General features: G+C 41.0%; 1 protein-coding gene across 4 annotated transcripts in view; it reads right to left on the bottom strand.

The window, feature by feature from the left end:
• LOC103055245 (protein SSUH2 homolog) overlaps nucleotides 1-17,755 on the bottom strand; it is a 36,503-nt gene extending 18,748 nt beyond the window's left edge. Inside the window, exons 1-6 of one of the 4 annotated variants that reach the window (XM_088134313.1) lie at nucleotides 17,636-17,755; nucleotides 15,851-15,912; nucleotides 7,609-7,710; nucleotides 4,698-4,776; nucleotides 3,937-4,066; nucleotides 1,235-1,295 (exon numbers count right to left, since the gene is read on the bottom strand). In XM_088134313.1, coding sequence (XP_087990439.1) covers nucleotides 1,235-1,295; nucleotides 3,937-4,066; nucleotides 4,698-4,776; nucleotides 7,609-7,710; nucleotides 15,851-15,912; nucleotides 17,636-17,661 — 460 coding nt within the window. In that variant the 5' untranslated portion in view covers nucleotides 17,662-17,755. The other 3 variants (XM_088134314.1, XM_088134315.1, XM_088134316.1) reach the window with 3 other exon arrangements.
• Nucleotides 17,756-18,338: the final 583 nt, after the last annotated feature.

Raw genomic sequence — 18,338 nt, 5'->3', positions numbered from 1 at the left:
GTCATGATATTCTATCTTATACATGAACATTTCGGCAGCACAGCTTGGGATATGTATTTTTAATTCCAATAGAAGAGAATATCTGTAGCTCAGGGTTGAACTGTGGAGTCCTTGGTGCTCTCTGAGCTTGGTTGTTTGCTTTCAGACATTTCATTACTAACTAGGGTAATGAAATATCTGCAAGCAAACAACCAAGCTCAGAGAACACCAAAGACTCCATATATCTTTAATACAGCTTTCCCTAAGCTGGATGCTCTCCATTTGTGGACTTCAACTCCCCAAATTCTCAGCAATGCCCGTGTTGGCTAGAGAATTCTGAGAGTTGAAGTTCTCACCTTTTTTTTTTCAGCTGTGTTTGTTTTCTTAAAATAGTTCCTTAGGGCTGAAAGACAGAGTATGAAATGGTAATAACATAATAGCAAAAAAAAAAAAAAAAAAGCTCTACTTTTCTCAGAAAGCAGATAGTCTGAATGTCATGCAGCTCATATATTTCATCCTATCTATACAAGTGGGTTAATATTTAAGGCTGGCCATTTAAAAATCTCCCTTCCAAGGAATTGAACAAATTATACAGTTCATCATACTAGTGGAATTCTTAAGCAATGCTATGGCTGCATAAATCACAAAATGCATTACCATGTCCAAATTAATAAATTCTTGTAGTGATGTAAATAGATCATTAATTTCCTGAGCTCACATTAATCCTGAACTAGTGCTGTAAAGCCACATCCATCATCCGTCCTCTTGGCAGAAATGAACATCTCAAGGCTGAGAGTGAGGACAAGCATGCTAGTTTCATCCTACAAATTTGCTATTCTCACCACCTTCCACAAATTGAGGGTTAGGGTTTGCAGCAGAGTCTTTTATATCCATGGTTTTTCATTGTACTGAATCAAACACAGAGCCCAGGTATATAGAAGACTCCAAGAATAGAGAAGTTATCCTCACATACATACTTATCAGATGCAGTATGTCTCTACCCTCCACACTGCTTCCACTCAAAAAAGAATGTATACACAGGTCTGAATTTTAGAACAAAATTAAATATGACAAGACACAATGAAAAGTAATGATAAGAGAAGCAAGATGTCTCCAGCATGGAATCTGAATCCCACAAGAAGCTTAATATAATCCACTGCCATCCTCATGACTTCCCCAATTACTACCAGAAGGGAGACAAATTTCAAGACAAGTCTACAGTATACTGGAGCAACAAACTCAAAATTCTACTTACCTCTGTATGGTTTTGTTTTCCATGATGAAGACCTTGATTCAGTGAAAGTCTCCAAGTGATACTAAAAAATAATTTTCAGTAAATAAAAACAACTAGAGTTTAGTCTCAAAGAAGTAGCGGATTAACAGAAATCTCTAAGAAGGCAGCCATGGAGTGCAGAAAAGACCATTATCTTTATATATAATAAAGCAACAGCTTATCATAATGATCAAAACTGCCAGTTTAAGATTCTGAGTTAACTAAAGCTTTATTCCACTTGGTTCACAAAACCAGGATACCGAGATACTGATGATGTTGGCTTCTTGGAGCTCTGTGAGCTTGCAGACACTTCATTACAAGGCTAGGTAATATCATCAGTGGGAAGGGAGGGTGGAGTTTGCTGTTTGTTTATATAGTCACTTCTTGTGAGATGGACGGCCATATAAGATTGATTGATTGATTGATTGATTGATTGATTGATTGATAGACAGAAAGAAGCTTGCCCTGCCAGCTAGAGTATTGTTTCCTCCTTGATTGTTTTCTCCTTGATTGTTTCCTCCTTGATTGTTTGCCTGGTACTGTTTCCTGCTTATCTGAGCTTGATTGCTGGAAGGGACGTGTTTTAGGCTGTTTGTTTCCTTCCTGGATTTTTGATTGTATCTTTTACATAGTATGTAAACAGAGTTTATCTCAATGCGTCTATTGGTAACTGATTTGTCTGAATGCCAAGCTTCCAGATTTGCCATTTTAACACAAGAAAGTATAAATTATGGCCCCCAAGCTGCCAACAATGAAGGACTGTCTATAGGATTAGGGCTTATTGTTGCTGTTTTTACTATTACTATTTAGGGTGAATGTGGCCCATATCCACTGATTTTAATTCAGCCCACCAATCAGATTCAACAAAATGTAAATTATGTCCTGTATTACAAAATCACAAATTTAATTTATCCAAAATTATACTAAGGGTTACAAAAGCCGGCGAGTTAACTGCTTTTGTGAAGTTTTTGTTTCTCTTTCCTTCATGTCTCTTAAGCATATACAACTGAGGAACACTCTGTACATAAGACACTGAGTAACAGATGACTTTCTCAGCCCAACTGGGCATCTCATGCATCTTCTTGTGTTCCCACAGGTAGAGTTACAGTGAATTATCAAGCTGCCAGTTTCTATTCCCTTTCCAATCACTTATTTCTGGGTTGAAAGGTTTTAATTCCACCACTGATACTTTACTAAAAAAAAGGTAAAAAGGTAAGGAAAGCAACAAGGGGAAAAAAAGGAAAAAAGCCGCACACCAGAGAAGAAACACAAACCATATCTGAACAAAATAGTGATAGTCCACTTAACACTGATGCACTGCTGAATAGTCAAAACACAGTACTTTCTCCCCATGCCTCCAATTTTCTTTACAGTTATCACTACAGTAAGTCAGTATTATTCTCCCAGCTTTACAGACAGGTGTCCATTTCTCTCCATGATGCCAAAATGACAAAAAAGTGCAATGTGACACAGTGTTTGCATTACAATGTATGTTTTGTCACCTGCCTACTCCCCCCACCCCCCACAATCCCTCACAGACAACTTTGGTTACAGATCAGAAGATGAAAGTTTAATTGTGGCCTTGTCTAAGGCCACTGAATGAATTTGTGGAGAAAGAAGCGTCCCATCAATTGCTATCTCCCAGGTGAATATACTCAAGTATTGTAACCCTCCTTGGACACCCATATGCCATGCTGTCCTCAGTAATGTGGGTAGTAACTTGAAAAAGAATCTGCTCTGCTTTAGCTCCTAATTTAATTCTTCTTCTTCTGTTGGATTCACTCCAGGGAGACTACGCTATACTGTGGCACCTTGAAACAGGGAAAACTATATACTTGCCATGGTTTCTACATGTTATTTCTTAAGCTATTTTATCCTGAAACTGGATATTGTTTTGTATGAACTGCTGACATTATTACTTTTAAATATTCAGTGTGAATTCCCTTATATTCCTAAAGAATCCAGTAAGCTATAAATCTTTCTGAACATCTTCAGATTAACAGAGCACAATGCAAGTACTTGCAGGAAAACTGTATGTACCAAAATCAAGAACAACATGGGGCCTTTTTGGTTCGCAGTTTAATGAACAGATCAAACTGCCTTATTGGAGATCAAGCAATTGGCACTAGGTCTTCAAAGCTTTAGGAATAGATCTTTCCTGGCACATATTTGCTGAAATCCTCTTGTTGAAAAAAAGTTGGGGCTGAAGTTGTTACTTTATACATGTGCACTCTTCTACTACTAAATATCATCCATCTCAGCAAAATTTCCCCGTAATTACACCTCTTCTGAGTTTACAAGCTCATGTGGAGAGATAATTTGGGCATCTATAAAGTTCATGTGATTTACACAAATAATTTTAGTTGATAATCTTATATCATCTGAAAATAAATCTGAGTTCAGTAAGAATGATTTTGGAATATATATATTATATATAGATATACTAAGATATTATCTTATTATCTCTCTCTCTCTCATATAATATATAAATTGCATGATCAATTACTTTAATGCATGCTCCATAATGTCTTTCTGAGAGCTAGAAGAGAACATATTGCTTATTAATTATTTAAGCTTGTGACCCATGTTTCTAATCAAGGCCCTCATGCAGCTCATAGTCCAAATGCAATACATAACTCAAGTCTGTTGCATACACACACTTGCAAACACTGTATTCTGCTTACTCTGAAGGCATTGAGTGCTAGGAGATCCTGAAACACCATCTCCCTGGCTGGAGCTTTGCTGTAGCAGCACTTGCGTGTAGCATATTGGATAAAAGCTTCTTTGGCTTCATCTTCTGAAATAGCAGGAATACTGTGGAAAGCAAAGCAATCCGGACAATAAGTATAAACCATAGTCCTCTAGGACAGGGACACGCTATCTTTTGGGCTGCTGGGCACATTCAGAATTTTTAGAGTGTCTATGGATTCTCCCACAAAACGGCAGCACACCGGTGGGCACACTCAGTTACAAAGCCTCATTTATCCGATGACAAAATGGTGAGGCTGCTGTTGACTTAGGATTCTCATCACCTCTCCCAGTGACTTTGGGTTTTCATATTTTTTCTCCTTCTGGCCAGAAGGGCATATTTCCCAACAAAGCACTGAACTGCAACCACCCATCATTTTTATATTCTAACAAAGCCTTGGGGAAAGAATGTTGATGCTGAAAATAAGCAAATTAAAGCCATGTGAGTCAAAAGCCTACTGGGTGCTGAGAAAGTCACCCTAGGGCACCAGCTGCTTACCCTGCAGTAGGACGTAAGATCTGCCACTTTAGAAAACCATGTTTTGTAATAAACAAGCAGCTCTTATCTCCTGCCTGATCTACTTCACTATGCACTTTCACTTTCTCTTCCCCCAGATAAGCAGAGTATAACAGTTTGTGGCAAAGGAAAAACAAAAATGGATTATTAGAAGATTTAAAAGAACAGTAGCCATCTTACTTCCAGTTTGTCTGAGCTGGCAACGGCTCACCCCCCTGATAGGGAAGCAAGTCAGATGGAGGAGGGAAAAATTTCCCTGCTGTAAAAGAAGAAAATAAGGATGAGAAAAGAGGTTGCTAGTTAAACAGCTGCCAGTGGTCTGTGGTTGAAGGAGAATGAAGCTGGTTTTTCCCCTTCAATACTCTTAGTAACAGTGGAAATTCCAGGCAGTTTCATCAGCTTGCAGTATCCCTCAGTTGCCATCATATGGCAACTCCTTTAAAAAGGGGGAAGGGAGAATTAGGTAGGCAGGAAAACGATGTTGCATGGCTCCTTTTATGAAACTAAACTGCAGTGAACCCCCACTTCGTGTCCTCCCCTTCCTCTAACCTTTCAGAAGCTTTCATTTTCCTTTCTATTGGGGTGCAGCTTGTGCAAACTGATTCAACTAACTAAAGTTAAGATCCTTTGGAATTCAGATGAAACTCTGAATGACTAGAGCAAAACAGAAATTTTATCTCCTACTTTGGTCCATGCCAGAGGAAAGAACAGGAGTACATGAAGCAGAGGCTCTTCACACTAAACTATGGCTTACGATAACATTCCTCAACTTGGCACCCTCTAATCATGTTGGGACTATAACTCCCAACATTCCCCAGCCAGTCTGGAAGTTGCAATCCCAAAATATCTGGGGCCAGGATGGAGAAGTCTGGCTCAGTATTATGATGGGAAGGAGTCACTGCCAAGGGCTTCATCCTTCTGGAATGCTGACCATCACACTGCAGCTTATCTTTATTTATATTCTCCCAGGCATTTGGGCCATGAGGTTAGGCCTGCTCTGCTGGTGATGTGGCTTTTTGACTGGGGGTTGCTCTTTTCACCAGGGTGTCACGGGTTACATGTTGTGGTGGTGGTTTTAACCTTTGTACATCACCAAAATCAGTGTTGTGAGATAGGCAGCTCTATAAATCATTTATATAATATAATATAATATAAAATAAAATAAAATAAAATAAAATAAAATAAAATAAAATAAAATAAAATAAAATAAAATAATATAATATAATATAATAAACATCCCTCCCTCCATACAAAGCAATTTTCACTGGCCTTATCAGTGATACAGCTGTGTAAAGGACCTTTAATCAAAAAATTTTTATTCAGAATAACACATATCATATTTAACCATAAGGCAAACAACCCTGAATTGAGCACAACCTTACAAAAAAACCACGCACATACATACAAACTCTTTTCGGCTCCCTAATCTTATAAACTAGGATTGCCACTTCCAGCTGACATTTCCCCCTCCATCCACAAATGCGTGCAAGGGATACACTCGTATATATACTTATTTATTCAATTTATACCTCTGTCCATCTTACACAAGCAACTCTGGGTGGTGAACAGAAATAAAAACATCAATATAATAATAAATAAAATTACAGAGCAAAAAATAAAAATAAATAAAACATGGTGGCCAGGACTATCAACACTAATAACAATAACTCACAGGCTTACCTAACCTCCCAAACCCCATGCCTGGGAGAACATACTCACTGAATAATGGCTACACTTCAAAAAAAAAAAAAGGCTACGTCAGGATGAAACACTTATTTAATATTAGCTGATTTAGCAATCAAAGATGTGTGAAATGAGAATATCCTTCTGATTCAAGACAATCCACTTCCAGATATATGCAAACCTAGAAAGCTGAGTTTGGCTTATTCTGGGGGTGGGGGAAACAGGACGTTTTGGAGTTGGATTGTTCCAGCTTGAACTGTTTTGCAAATAACTATTAATAACTACTGATTGAAATGTAATTGCCTGTAAAATCAGGCACCTCATTGGCAGAACTAATTTATTCACTATTTCATGTACATACACAAACCATTCTCTCACACAAACTATCCACAGACACATACAGAGAGTGCATGCTTTCAGAAAGCTGAGCTCAGTCAGCTTGAATTTATGTATGCTTATTCTGTAATTAGTCATTCCAAGTTCAAGGTTCTTACTCCCAGGTAAATATCCTGTTATGCTCAGGATGCATCTGTCTGCAGTACTTGGTACAATCTGTTTCCTTATAGCATGCTGGCTGGGGAATTCTGGGAGTTGAAGTCCATACATCTTAAAGTTGCCAAGGTTGCAAAACACTGCTTTATAGACTGAAACAAGTACAAGCAACAGGTGTTGGTAGAAACTGGGCTTGGGATCATTTGAGTAGTGGAAAAAAGCTCTACTTTTTCCTTCTGTTTGCAAAAGAGGAAACCTATCCACTTCTCCTCTGTTGTAAGTCCCACTCCCACCCACTCTAGTAGGTAAGTATCCTTAGGATTCTAGTCCTATACTAACAGGACCCATCTCTTGTTGCCTTCCATGTTAGGGGTGAAAATCTGCAAGGGAATGCCTCTAAGTCCATGTAAGTTCTGTGTGTGACTGATTTTGGAGTCCTCACCCTCTGAAGAATGTCCAAAACCTGGGCGGCTTTCCATTGTAGACTTTCACTCTGTTCACCTGCATGGCGGTAAGAGCAGGACAGGGTGAGCAAGCTTATCCTTGTTTCCCTCAAAGCAATGGGAGCAGTCTCTCCTGTCTCTGTTCCAGCCATTCACTGTCATTATTTGCAATGGAGTGTTTCCACATCCAACCCATTCATTCCTTTTCTACACCATCTGCCTCTATTACCACAGTAATGTAAGTTAATCTCTCATTTGCAATGTAATTATTGGGGTGGGGGGTGGGGAGAGAGAGAGAGAGAGACAGAGAATCTTCCTTTCAGGTAAATACAGTAATTCAAAAAAAAGTGGCAAATTTAATTCCCACAAAATTTAATTGCCACAAAATCAACACAGGACCCTTGTAACATGTTAGCGACCAGTATATTATAGTGTAAATGTCAACATTTGCATCACTTCTACACTATACTTGCCATTGTCCCCAATTGTTGTGCCTTCATAGCCAGACACACTGTTTACATCAAAGGCAGGAGGAGCAGAAGGTACTTCAGCTATCATATCAGGAGAGATGACACCTGCAACATGCAACAAACAAACATTAATACTGTCAGCATATAAGCATTTAACAAACCATATGAAACACAATATCTAATACAGTGTTTGTCAACCTTGGCAACTTGAAGACGTGTGGACTTCCACTCCCAGAATTCCCCAGCCAGCATGATCTAATATATTCTCTTTATTTCATGAGTCCCATGATGCATACATTGGAAGAAAAGTCTAACATGTATTTCTCCCAAGAAAGATGGTCACTTGGTACAACCACCACATCCATGCATCTCAGTACAGACCTTGTCTTTGGAAAACTTTAAGGCAGAGGTGGGCAATCTATCACCCGTGGGCCACAGGCAGCTTCCTTAGAACCCCATTTGCAGCCCTCAAATTCCCAGAGAGACCACAGCCCAACGTTTCAGATGTATCATTTCATTTGGAAGAATATTTTTACAGAAGCTTAAGGTACCCTTTGTACCCTTCAGAAATCCTGAGAACCCCAGACACTGAGTTACTTTTTCCATTTTCAGGGCTTTTAAGAGGAAAAATGGACAAAATCTCTGAAAGCTTAAGGTACCAATTTTGTCCCTTAAGCTCCCCAAAAATGGGGGGAGTGGCTGTTTTCAAACTCTCAGCCATAACACACCAGACATTAAATCACCACTGGCCTGGGGATTATGCCCAGTAGGGCAGAAAGATGGAGGGAGCCTACCATACCTAAAAAATTGCTCCCTGTAGGCCAGTTTTTCAAACTTGGCAACTTTAAGATATGTGGACTTCAACTCCCAGAATTCCCCAGAAGGCTGGGGAATTCTGGAGTTGAAGTCCACACATCTCAGAGTTGGCAAGTTTGAAAAACACTGCTGGGGCTATGCTTGCTCTTCCTGAAGTGCAATCAACTCCAGATCAAATTACAGCTAGTGATCTTGAAACCGCTAATACCGAAAGCAGAAATTGGCATAAAGCCAGTTTCATCTACTCTACAATTCAGAGTGCATAAAAATAACAGGGCCTGTTCGACATGATATTTATATTTCATAATGTGTGTATAAACCAACTGCACAAGAAGCCAGATTTTCATTTAAATATATAGCCCACTTATCCTGAGACTCAGATCGAAGAACATTCTTGATAACTATTTATATAACTTAAAGGGTTATATTATTACTCAGTTTATATCATCTGTCAATGCAGTGTAATAGATGGAGAAATACAATTTCATACTTCTCTGTGCCATAAAATCCAATGGAATAAACTCTGTTAATCATCTTTCAACCTAACTTACCCCAAGGGGTATTATGAGAATTCAGTGGGAAGTGAATGATACAAAGAGCTTTTTAGAGAAAAAGTAAATAAGATACAAATAGATAAACTTGGATTACTTATACTTTAGCAGGTCACCCTGCTTACGGATAGAACGTTAAGTCTATTTTCTCCCACTCTTTAAAGGATAATAAAGATATATTGTCATTGTGTACTGAGTGTAAAAAAGCGGGATGATAAGGCATCTATTTATCCTAGAATTCAAAAGTAAGATTTTATATATGCAATAAAAACAACTAATTTATTATCTTAGATCAGCAGGATGGCAATTTAACTCCAGAACCTTAAACATTAAAATAAAACATTTCTCTTAAGTCTTTTTAATGACCTACAGTATATTAACTGTGAGTCCCGTGCTGCTTACTGTAGTAATTAGAGGCTAAGCCCCATAAGGTTTGTGAACTGCATAGAACCTGGAAGGCTACGATAGCTGGAAAACCCGTATAAAACTGCTGGTCTGCGGCGTCTCTTCTCACCTCATACACAAGCCACGTCAAACTGCCAAGCAAGTAGGAAACCATAACAATAGCAAGGCCCACATTCCTTACTATATAACTTCCTCCCTGTGTCTAAAGGAAGCTTTGAAATGCATGTCAGGTGTCCTTTGCTGATGTTGATTTACTCAAGGATAAAGATAATAAATTCATTTAGACTTTCCTAAGTTTAGGAAACAAGAAGAGTCATTAACACTGTTACAATGACTTGAAGAGGTAATCGGCAGGGTATCCAGGCCTTTGGTAAGCTAACGCCTATGTGAAGTGATCCCTCTTCCCCAGAGAAGCAGACTTCCCCTCTTCCAAAGATAACCAATCCTTATCTTGATGACTATAGGCTAATTATTAATCATCCGATATTTCTTAGAATTTGGTGTAAATCATATAAGATCAAGAGCCAGCTTGGTGTTCTGGTTAAGGCATCAGGCTAGAAACCAGGAGATCGTGAGTTCTAGTCCTGCCTTAGGCACAAAGCCAGCTGGGTGACCTTGGGCCAGTCACTCTCTCTCAGCCCTAGGAAGGAGGCAAGGGCAAAACACTTCTGAAATCTTGCCAATAAAATTGCAGGGACTTGTCCAGCCAGTCGCCAGGAGTCAAAAACTGACTCAAAGGCACAAATAAATAAATAATCAGTGTCAACCCCACACAAACACAAGCATAACTCCTGCTTTAAAAGAATTTACACCCAGATCAGAGGACACAGATTACTTTCCGAATGCCATAGTAGGCATACTTCTCCTGGGCATCAACCAGAAGCAGCCAGGCTGCAGGGTCCACTGGCCTCGGCCTATCCATTAGCTGAAGTCTCCTCAGGCAGCAACAGGACTTTCCCCAGCTGGCAAACAATTTCCTTAGTGCAGAGTGCAAGGGTTCCTGCTGCTCTGCACACTTTCCCTGATTCTCCACTTTCATTCTTTGCACTCCATGTTCTTTTTCTCTTTAAGGTAGGGTTTTCCAAACTGTGCTCTATGGAACCCTAGACAAAGGGCAAAAAAACAAACAAAAAAACCCAAAAAAACCTTCACTTGACTGCAGCCAGGAGCATCCATAGCAAGTGGAAAGGGGTGGGGGTGGGAATCTGCTGTGAAAAAATGCCACAGCTGCCATTTTGTGGATTGGAATTCTGGGATTATTATTTTTTTAACCAACGGGTTCTGTGGCCTGAAAAAGGCAGAAGAATGGTCGGAAGAAGTTTCCACCAATGCTGATTAGGAAGGAAAGAGTAACCACGGTTCTGTTGTCAGCAGCACAGGCATGGCTTTCTGGGGATTTTGTGTGTGTGTGTGTGCACATGCATGCTTTCAAGTCAGTCTTGACTCCTGGTGACTACCTGAATTAGTCCTTGTAGTTTTCTTGGCAACATTTTTAGAAGTGGTTTGCCGTTGCCTCCTTCTTCCTAGAGCTGAGAGACAGTGACGGGCCCAAAGTTAGCCAGCTGGCTTCCATATCTAAAACTTAACAGTCTCCTGATTTCTAGCCTGGTTCCTTAAACCACTACACCAAACTGGCTCTCTTCCATGGCCTTTAGCTAGTTTAAAGTGGTCCCCAAACTGCTTCAATGTAATGAAAAGTAACGGCAGCAAGATTATTCTATGCACAAAGATGGAAGACTATTGAAATTCCTATAATGGAGTAATGGATCGTAAAAATGTCAGAACTAGCGGAAATGGCAGAACTGACCTGTCTGGTCAGGCAGAAAACAACAAGTGCTTTTTAAAAAGACTGGAAATCTTTTATAGACTATTTGCTAAAAGAAGAAAAAAGTGAAATGATGATTTATGGATTTAATGATTGAAACAGATGAGAATTAAATAAGGGGTTGAAGGGACTTCTGGAAGAGTTAGAGGGAGGGGAGATGATAGGTTTATTAATATCTGTTGAAGAGAATGTCGGAAGTCATTGTATTTCATAACTTTAGGGGTTTTTTTTCTTTTTTCTTTTCTTGCACCTCTTTATTTCCTCTTTTTTCTTTCTTTTCAATCTTGTTCTTTAGATTTGTCTTTTACTCTGTGTAAAATCCTCAATAAATATAAATAATAATAATAAACCTCAATGTAATCAAAAATAACATTTATGGTTAATCAGTGTCCACTGAGGACCAAGGTGAACAGCAGCAAGTAATAGCCAAAAGTGCCTGCTAAATCAATGCTTGCAGCTCACTGTGATTCACCTGCATTTTAGAAAGTCTGTTTGGACTTGTTCCGGGTGGTACATCTGAGCCAAAGCAGGTGTATGACAGGCTGACAGTTCAATCAGAGCAGCCAGGAAGCTTGTTCTTCCACACGAGAGACGAAGTTGCTCAGAACGGGTCAGCACGTCCCAGAGAGACAGAGACAATCAGAATGGAATGTGACCAATTATTTTGCAGAGCTCTAGTTTTAATCCACTCCTGATGAAGAATGTCCTATTTGGCTTTTTATATTCTAAAACTCTCAATATATTGCGCAAGGCTTTGCTGCACTGCTCAAGGCTGTTACTGAGCCTCAATTTAGGAAAACGAATGTCAAGCAAGAAACGAAAGTCATCTGTGATTAAAAGCCAAAAAGGGAAGGTTATGAAAGCCAGCCACTTTATACTACTCCTAGTGTTGTAAGTCATGCTGCAACCTGGTTCTTTTGGTACAACAGAAAGTAATTTTATTATTAATAGGGAGGCTACTTGCTTTTGCATAGGACTGCGTTCTGAAAACAGAATTTAGCCAGTTCACAGAAAGAATAAGTTTCGTTATTTTGATGCTTTTATTATTTTTTTTAATAGCCAGAACTCTCCGTGAGTAAGCATGCATGCATTTGTGAAGAAGATTTCTTCTTTCTGAGAAAGCTGATCCTGAATTATTCTTGTACAGCAGCTTTCTGAACTTGTTCCAGAGGAAGGCTGACTGAACTCAATGGAACTTATTTCTGAGTAAGTCTGATAGGGACTGGAAATCTTTTTTGGCTGGTGGGCATGTTTTGAATTCAGAGGAACAAAAAACTGGCTGCCATGGGGATTGTTCATAATAATCCCCCAAGTACTCACTATTACAAGCCAAGAAGTCACTAGGTGAGAAATTAAAGGCCAACTAAAAACCTCTGTAAGGGAACAAACCATCTTTATAGCGTGCTACAAGAATTAGATTAATTGGGACTTCCGGTGAGATGGCGATGCAGAAGCCTGCATGTATGTGAGCACCACCTGATCAATTTTAATTTTATTTTATTAACATTGGGAAGGAGCTTAAGTGAAGTATACAGCTTTAATATCAGTTGTGGCTTCACTGAGACAAGCCAAGTTTTTAAAGAAGTGTGGTATGCTGATAACAAAGAATGTAAACTAAAAGTGGAATTCAAAGCGTCCTATCCCAGCATGCTACAAAAATCTCTACTTGTGTGCTGTGCACTGAGAGAGAAATATTCCTTATATTCTTGTAGCCGTTGTAGGAGGGGAACCACATCAGTCTACAGTACCCGAAATCAGAAGGAGCCTAGTAGTACCTTTTCCAACTAAGAGTTTTATTAAAAGACAACAGCTTTCATGAGCTGCAGTTCCTTCCATCAGATGCACGCAGCTCCCAAAAGCTTTTATTAAAAATGTTTTAGTCAGAAAGGTACTACCTGATTTTTATATTCCTGGGTCAATGTTTTTTAAAAAAAAACAAAACCCAAGAGCTGGGGATTGTGAAGAAAAAAACAGAGGGGAGAGAAATGGAAGAACAGTGGAAAGGAGGAGAAAGGGAAGAGGAAGGAAAAACATCACAGGGGAAGCAAACAGATACCAGTCTGGAAGATATGAAGCTGCGAGCAACTAACCCACCAAGGCCTGTCTGAACTGTGGACCAGAAGGATGACCTTCTTTCCTGCTGGTCTCATTAGCATAAAGGAGAAACTAAGAAAGGAATGTTTCTCAATTCTGTAGATTTCACTTCCTTTTCTATTCCAGGAAATGACACCAACAGACATGCAAGTGCCTGAAACAGTCCAGCCCTGTTACTCGTTTGGTCTTGCTGAGCCCCAGATATGGCAAAGAAGAGTGGGAGGAATCAGCAAGATTTAGGCTGTAGAAGAGATGTGAGCAGCAACAGAGAAGCGGGCAGGGAATTGTGGCTGCCAGTCTTGGCACTCTCTCACACCCACCCGCAGCAAAACCTCTTCCCCCCTTCATCCTCCAGCAGATTCAGACAATCCACTTTGCAAATCTCCCCTCCCCTCTGAACACTCTAGTTTCCAGTTTACAGCAAAATAGACTGCAATCATACGTGGGAATGGCATGGAGGAAAAATTCATTGCAACAAGTAACATTTTTCTCCAGAATGAATTTGGACAAGGCTGCAACTTTCTCACACCTACTGAAGGCAGTGGAAGAGCATCCTTTTGTCTGCTTCTGGGAAAGGGGGCACAATCCCAGTTCTGCTTCTGGTCAAGCAACAAGCAGGAGTCCAGTCAGGCTCGCACTCTACCAGAGAAACGTGGCTGGGGTGTGGGAGGATCCTGCAAGCATTGTCTGGAAGGATGCCCAACACCAACCACACAGGCTGAGCCTGCACTAGTCTAAAACATGCTACTTTCTGGCTCAAAGTACTGTAAGAACACAATCAGTCTTAAAATCTACAGCCCCATTTTTTTAAGGGTCTCTCCCACAGGATTCCTCTCCCCTAAAAGACAGTGCTTTGTGGGGTCTTTTTGTAGGCTTCCTCTCCCCCAAATCCAGCTTACCTGTCTCTCAGTTGTCTGATATCTCCCAGGCTTTCCAAAGCTGTTCTTGCTCTCCCTGCCAAGTGCTCTGTTGTGTGCCTGTGATCTTATATCCGATTAGTTGTTCCCCTCTCCACCCTCCCAATGAGCTTACCAATGGGGGGCCAGTAGAAGCCAGTTACTGTTACTTCACCAAAGCAGGTTTCACTTTTGAATAAATACCGTTCAGCTCTTATCTACAGCAGTAAGCTACCAGATCTACAGTGCAAAAATCACGACAACCACAAGGCACAAAAAAGTCATGGTTTTCTACATCTTTTTCCCATCTCCTGGTTGCCTGGATCCTCGAATTCCAGATCAGATAGTCCTACGGCACACGACTGCTGTTTTTGTGTCCCTAGCTCTGCATTTGGGACTGGTAAAAATAGCCACCACCTACTATAGGTCTTTCTCCATGTCCGTTTGGATGGAGGAGGATCAAGGAGGCTGGGGAGGCAACAGTGAGGGGAAAACTTTGCTGATGCCAGAGAACACACTGGTATCTGTGGATAGAATGTGCCAACCTAGGATTCACAGGGTAACATTAAGAAGTGGATCAGGAGGAGAAAGAGCAAAAACCTTGCGCCTGGAGTTCTTCAATCTTAGAAGAAGAAGAAAAAAACTATGTTTAAATAAGCTTTGAAATCTCCTTAAGCAAAACAAATCAAAATAAAACAAAAAACAAATCAGGATGTAACAATTTACATTTTGTAGTAAAAAGATAAATCCTGTCAAAAATTGGAGGGAGGGGGGAAGTGGAGGGAAATCTTGGGCTTTAAGAAATAATTTTAAGGGAAAAAAAATACCTGTATTATAAGACATGATTTTCCTATTGGGGGTAAATACATCTGTGTCCAAAGTAATTTGGGGATGAAAAAAGAAACTCCTGCAGTGTTATTATACTGAAATGAAAGAAAGGTGGTTGTTCCTTAGGAAAAAAAACCCTAGAATTTGTTTCACTCTCTACGGCATTCAGGTCATTGGTTATGGTGAGAACCACAGCTTGCCAACTCCAGCTGTTTCCTGGGAAGATACTGCAATTTCCTGTCACTAGTAATTGACAAGTAGGGATTTGCAGGGCTTTGGATCTGAAGCCGAGAAGTGGGGTATGCCATAACTGTGGGCATCTCCTTAAAGATGCCGTGTATTCTCCGGCCTTGCATGGTAACAATGTGCTCTCAGGGACAAGACATGTTTGAATAAACGAAGAGCTTCCTGAAGACAAACGTATCTTCCTGAGGACTGCACAGCTGCCATGCAAGGCCAGGAAAAGACCCAGCTTCTTTAAGGAGATGTTGACCAGTACAGCATGTACTGAAGCCACTTTTTAGCTTCAGATCCAAAGCTCTTCTAGCACATCTCTAGAAGTGAGGCGGATGCAGTTAGGCCAGCTTGAGATCTGCTCCAACAGTTCTCATGGACACCAGACAGCACACAGAAGTCCCATGAAACCCAGTAGGGTTGCAATGTTAAAGGAGTAAATTAGATCAACTGATGCAGTCACAATTGTTTTTTATCTGATTACATTTAACGTATCTCAGGGAGGGTTTATGATAATAAAGCCTAATTTTATTGTGTCGCAGGGTTCACTTGCAATCTTTAGGATACTTGCTGTCAGTGATGCTTAATTCTCCTACCAAATGTCTCTTGAGCAGGCATCTGATCAATACTTCCATAATACTTATGAGCTGATACGTTGCTATAGGAAGAGAAAGAAAGAGAAGATGCTGTAAAATAACACAATTATTTATTTAGTTTATTTCTATCTTTTCTTTTCTCTTGAAAGCCCCATCCATTTGATCCTCAAACAATCCTATCAGGTAGGCTGGGCTGAAAAAGACTAATTTGTCCAAAGTCTCCCAGCCAGCTCCAGGGTTAAGTGGGGACACAAAGCCAGATTTCCCTGGTCCAAATCCAACCTGTTTACCATTGTACTACAAGGGTGAACTTTCATAGATAGAAACTGAGGACAAGTGCCTACCCTTTTCAATGATTTTGTAAGTTCTCAAGCACCCAATATTTAACACTGAGGAAAACGTAGCCATTTAATAATTCAAATATAACCAAGCTAGGTCTAATAAAACAGGAAGACTACAGTACCAGATGGCAGAAGAGAGATAATGAAAACTCTCTTTGTGGCTATCTAATAGCTGTCTGCATTTCTGCTGTCCACATATGATTTGCCCTAAATGAGGCTAAATTCCTGTGACCATTTGTTTTTCTTGTCCCAAAGCAGTAGATTTCTAATTTTTCCAGGACTTGTGGTTAATTTGAAATGAAGAGGAACCCTGACAAAGGGTGACCATTATGCTAATGGGAAAGCTAACATCACTCAGGGGCTATGACTGTGTTGACACAAGATCCAGAGTCAAGCATGGCCTAACCACAGTTTACTGCAGGGGTGGACAATCTTTTGGTGGCCCCAGGGCACACTTACATTTTTCAAAGGCTGAGGGCCACAAACTGGCTTGGTCTAGAATTTTTTGATAAATTACAGATTTTATGTGTGCCCCCAACTCAAAACTGCCAAAAAAAAAAAATGCTATAAACTTTCAGCACTCATGGTCAAAGGAGTTTCTGAGAGCCCCCAAAAAATAAACCCAGGCACCTCTTGCAACCCTGAGTCCACAGGCTGACCATCACAACTCTAATTCCTAAAGGACTGCTTATAAATCACAATAGGTACACAACATCTTACACAAATAAACCAGTGTCTTAGTGTATCATGTGAATGCAGCCATAATGTGGCTAGTTATTGCATATGGATGAACCCAGCCACTGCAGTTTGTAAACCAGAGGTTATGGCTTACCATGTTGTGTGAACTCAGATAATTGTGGTTTATGCAATAAACTATGATTAAATAAACTATGAGCAAAGCCTGAGCCCACTATGTATGCCAGATTAAATGGACAGCCTCATGATTCAGTGTCAGGTCTGATGTTCTTAATGAAGAAGCTGGAGCACCTTCAAAAGAAGGTTCGGTTTTGTGGTCCCCAGAGCTGCTGCAAATACTCTGTTTACTATGTCAAAGGCAACAGGGGTTTTCTTTTGAGAAGAAAACCACAGTTCAGTTTTCTGAACCGACCCACTTAGCAACCGACCGTGCTGTGCGAACCGAGTCCCTGTGATCGGCTTACGGCTCCATGTGCCATGAGAACCTGGAAAATCAGATTCGTTGGATAAACCGTGGTTTCTACCAGCAAACCCAGCTAGGCTCAGTCCTTAGCTGGAGACTGGGTGCGGCTTCGTTAGAGCGCGTTCCCAGTCTGCAGAAAGAGGCGAGCTGACGTTCTCCGAGGCGCGGAGGTTTATAATCCGCGGGCAGCTCAGCTCCCCCCTTTTCCCTAGTTGCGGAGCGTCACCGAAATACTTAGAGCTTTGGGGGTCCTGCCAAGGAAGCGGAAGGCTAAAAGGTTCTCACCGGGTCGGTTGGTTTGCGTGGGCCATGGCTGCTAAGAAGCGAGGAGCGAACCGCACGCCTGCCTTACTGACCTCCCCTTTACTTTCTCTTTCTTTTCTCTGCAACCTATAACCCGGCCCCAGTCTCTCCGCCCGACGGACTAACTTCCTGGATTGTGAAAGTCTCCGGGCTGGAATCGGGGAGGAAAACGAGAAAGAGGGAAGGGTCCCTTGAGTGCTCGCGCTCTGCCGGATGAGCGACAGAAGAGTCTTTGCTTCGGCGGGGGCGGAGGGGCAGGGCTCTTGCTCGGGGATGCTTTGGGGTCAGGGCTGGAGACGTGTTTGTGCCTCCTCGAGTTTGCCCAAGTACGTAGCGCCCGCTCGACAAGCCTTTGGGGGTGCTGTAAGCGCCACTGAAAAAACCCAAAGATTCCGGAGCAAAACGGCACGCGCACATTTACCGAGTGGTTTCACGTGGCTTTTCTACCGGACTTTTTACAACTCCGGGATGTCTTGATGGACCGCCATCCCAGTACTAACCGGCTCCATCCCTGCCTAACTTGCTTTGGGATCGCCCTGAGTCCGTTAAATGCTGCCCCATTCTGTAGGTATGTTTACTTGGAACAGAATTCAAAGGGATATTTCCCCAGGTAAGCTTCAAACATGCCAGCCCCTGACTGCAATGGTGGGAGCTTGACTGATAAATAGGCCTGGTTTATATCACC

Source organism: Python bivittatus, unplaced genomic scaffold (assembly GCF_059951505.1).
Source record: "Python bivittatus isolate LINGU-HERP-01145 unplaced genomic scaffold, Pbiv_v1 ctg000080_np1212, whole genome shotgun sequence".
In the NCBI taxonomy this organism is placed as follows: domain Eukaryota; kingdom Metazoa; phylum Chordata; class Lepidosauria; order Squamata; family Pythonidae; genus Python; species Python bivittatus.
The sequence above is the reverse complement of the archived record's forward strand: the minus strand, read 5'-3'. Positions and strand labels throughout refer to the sequence as shown.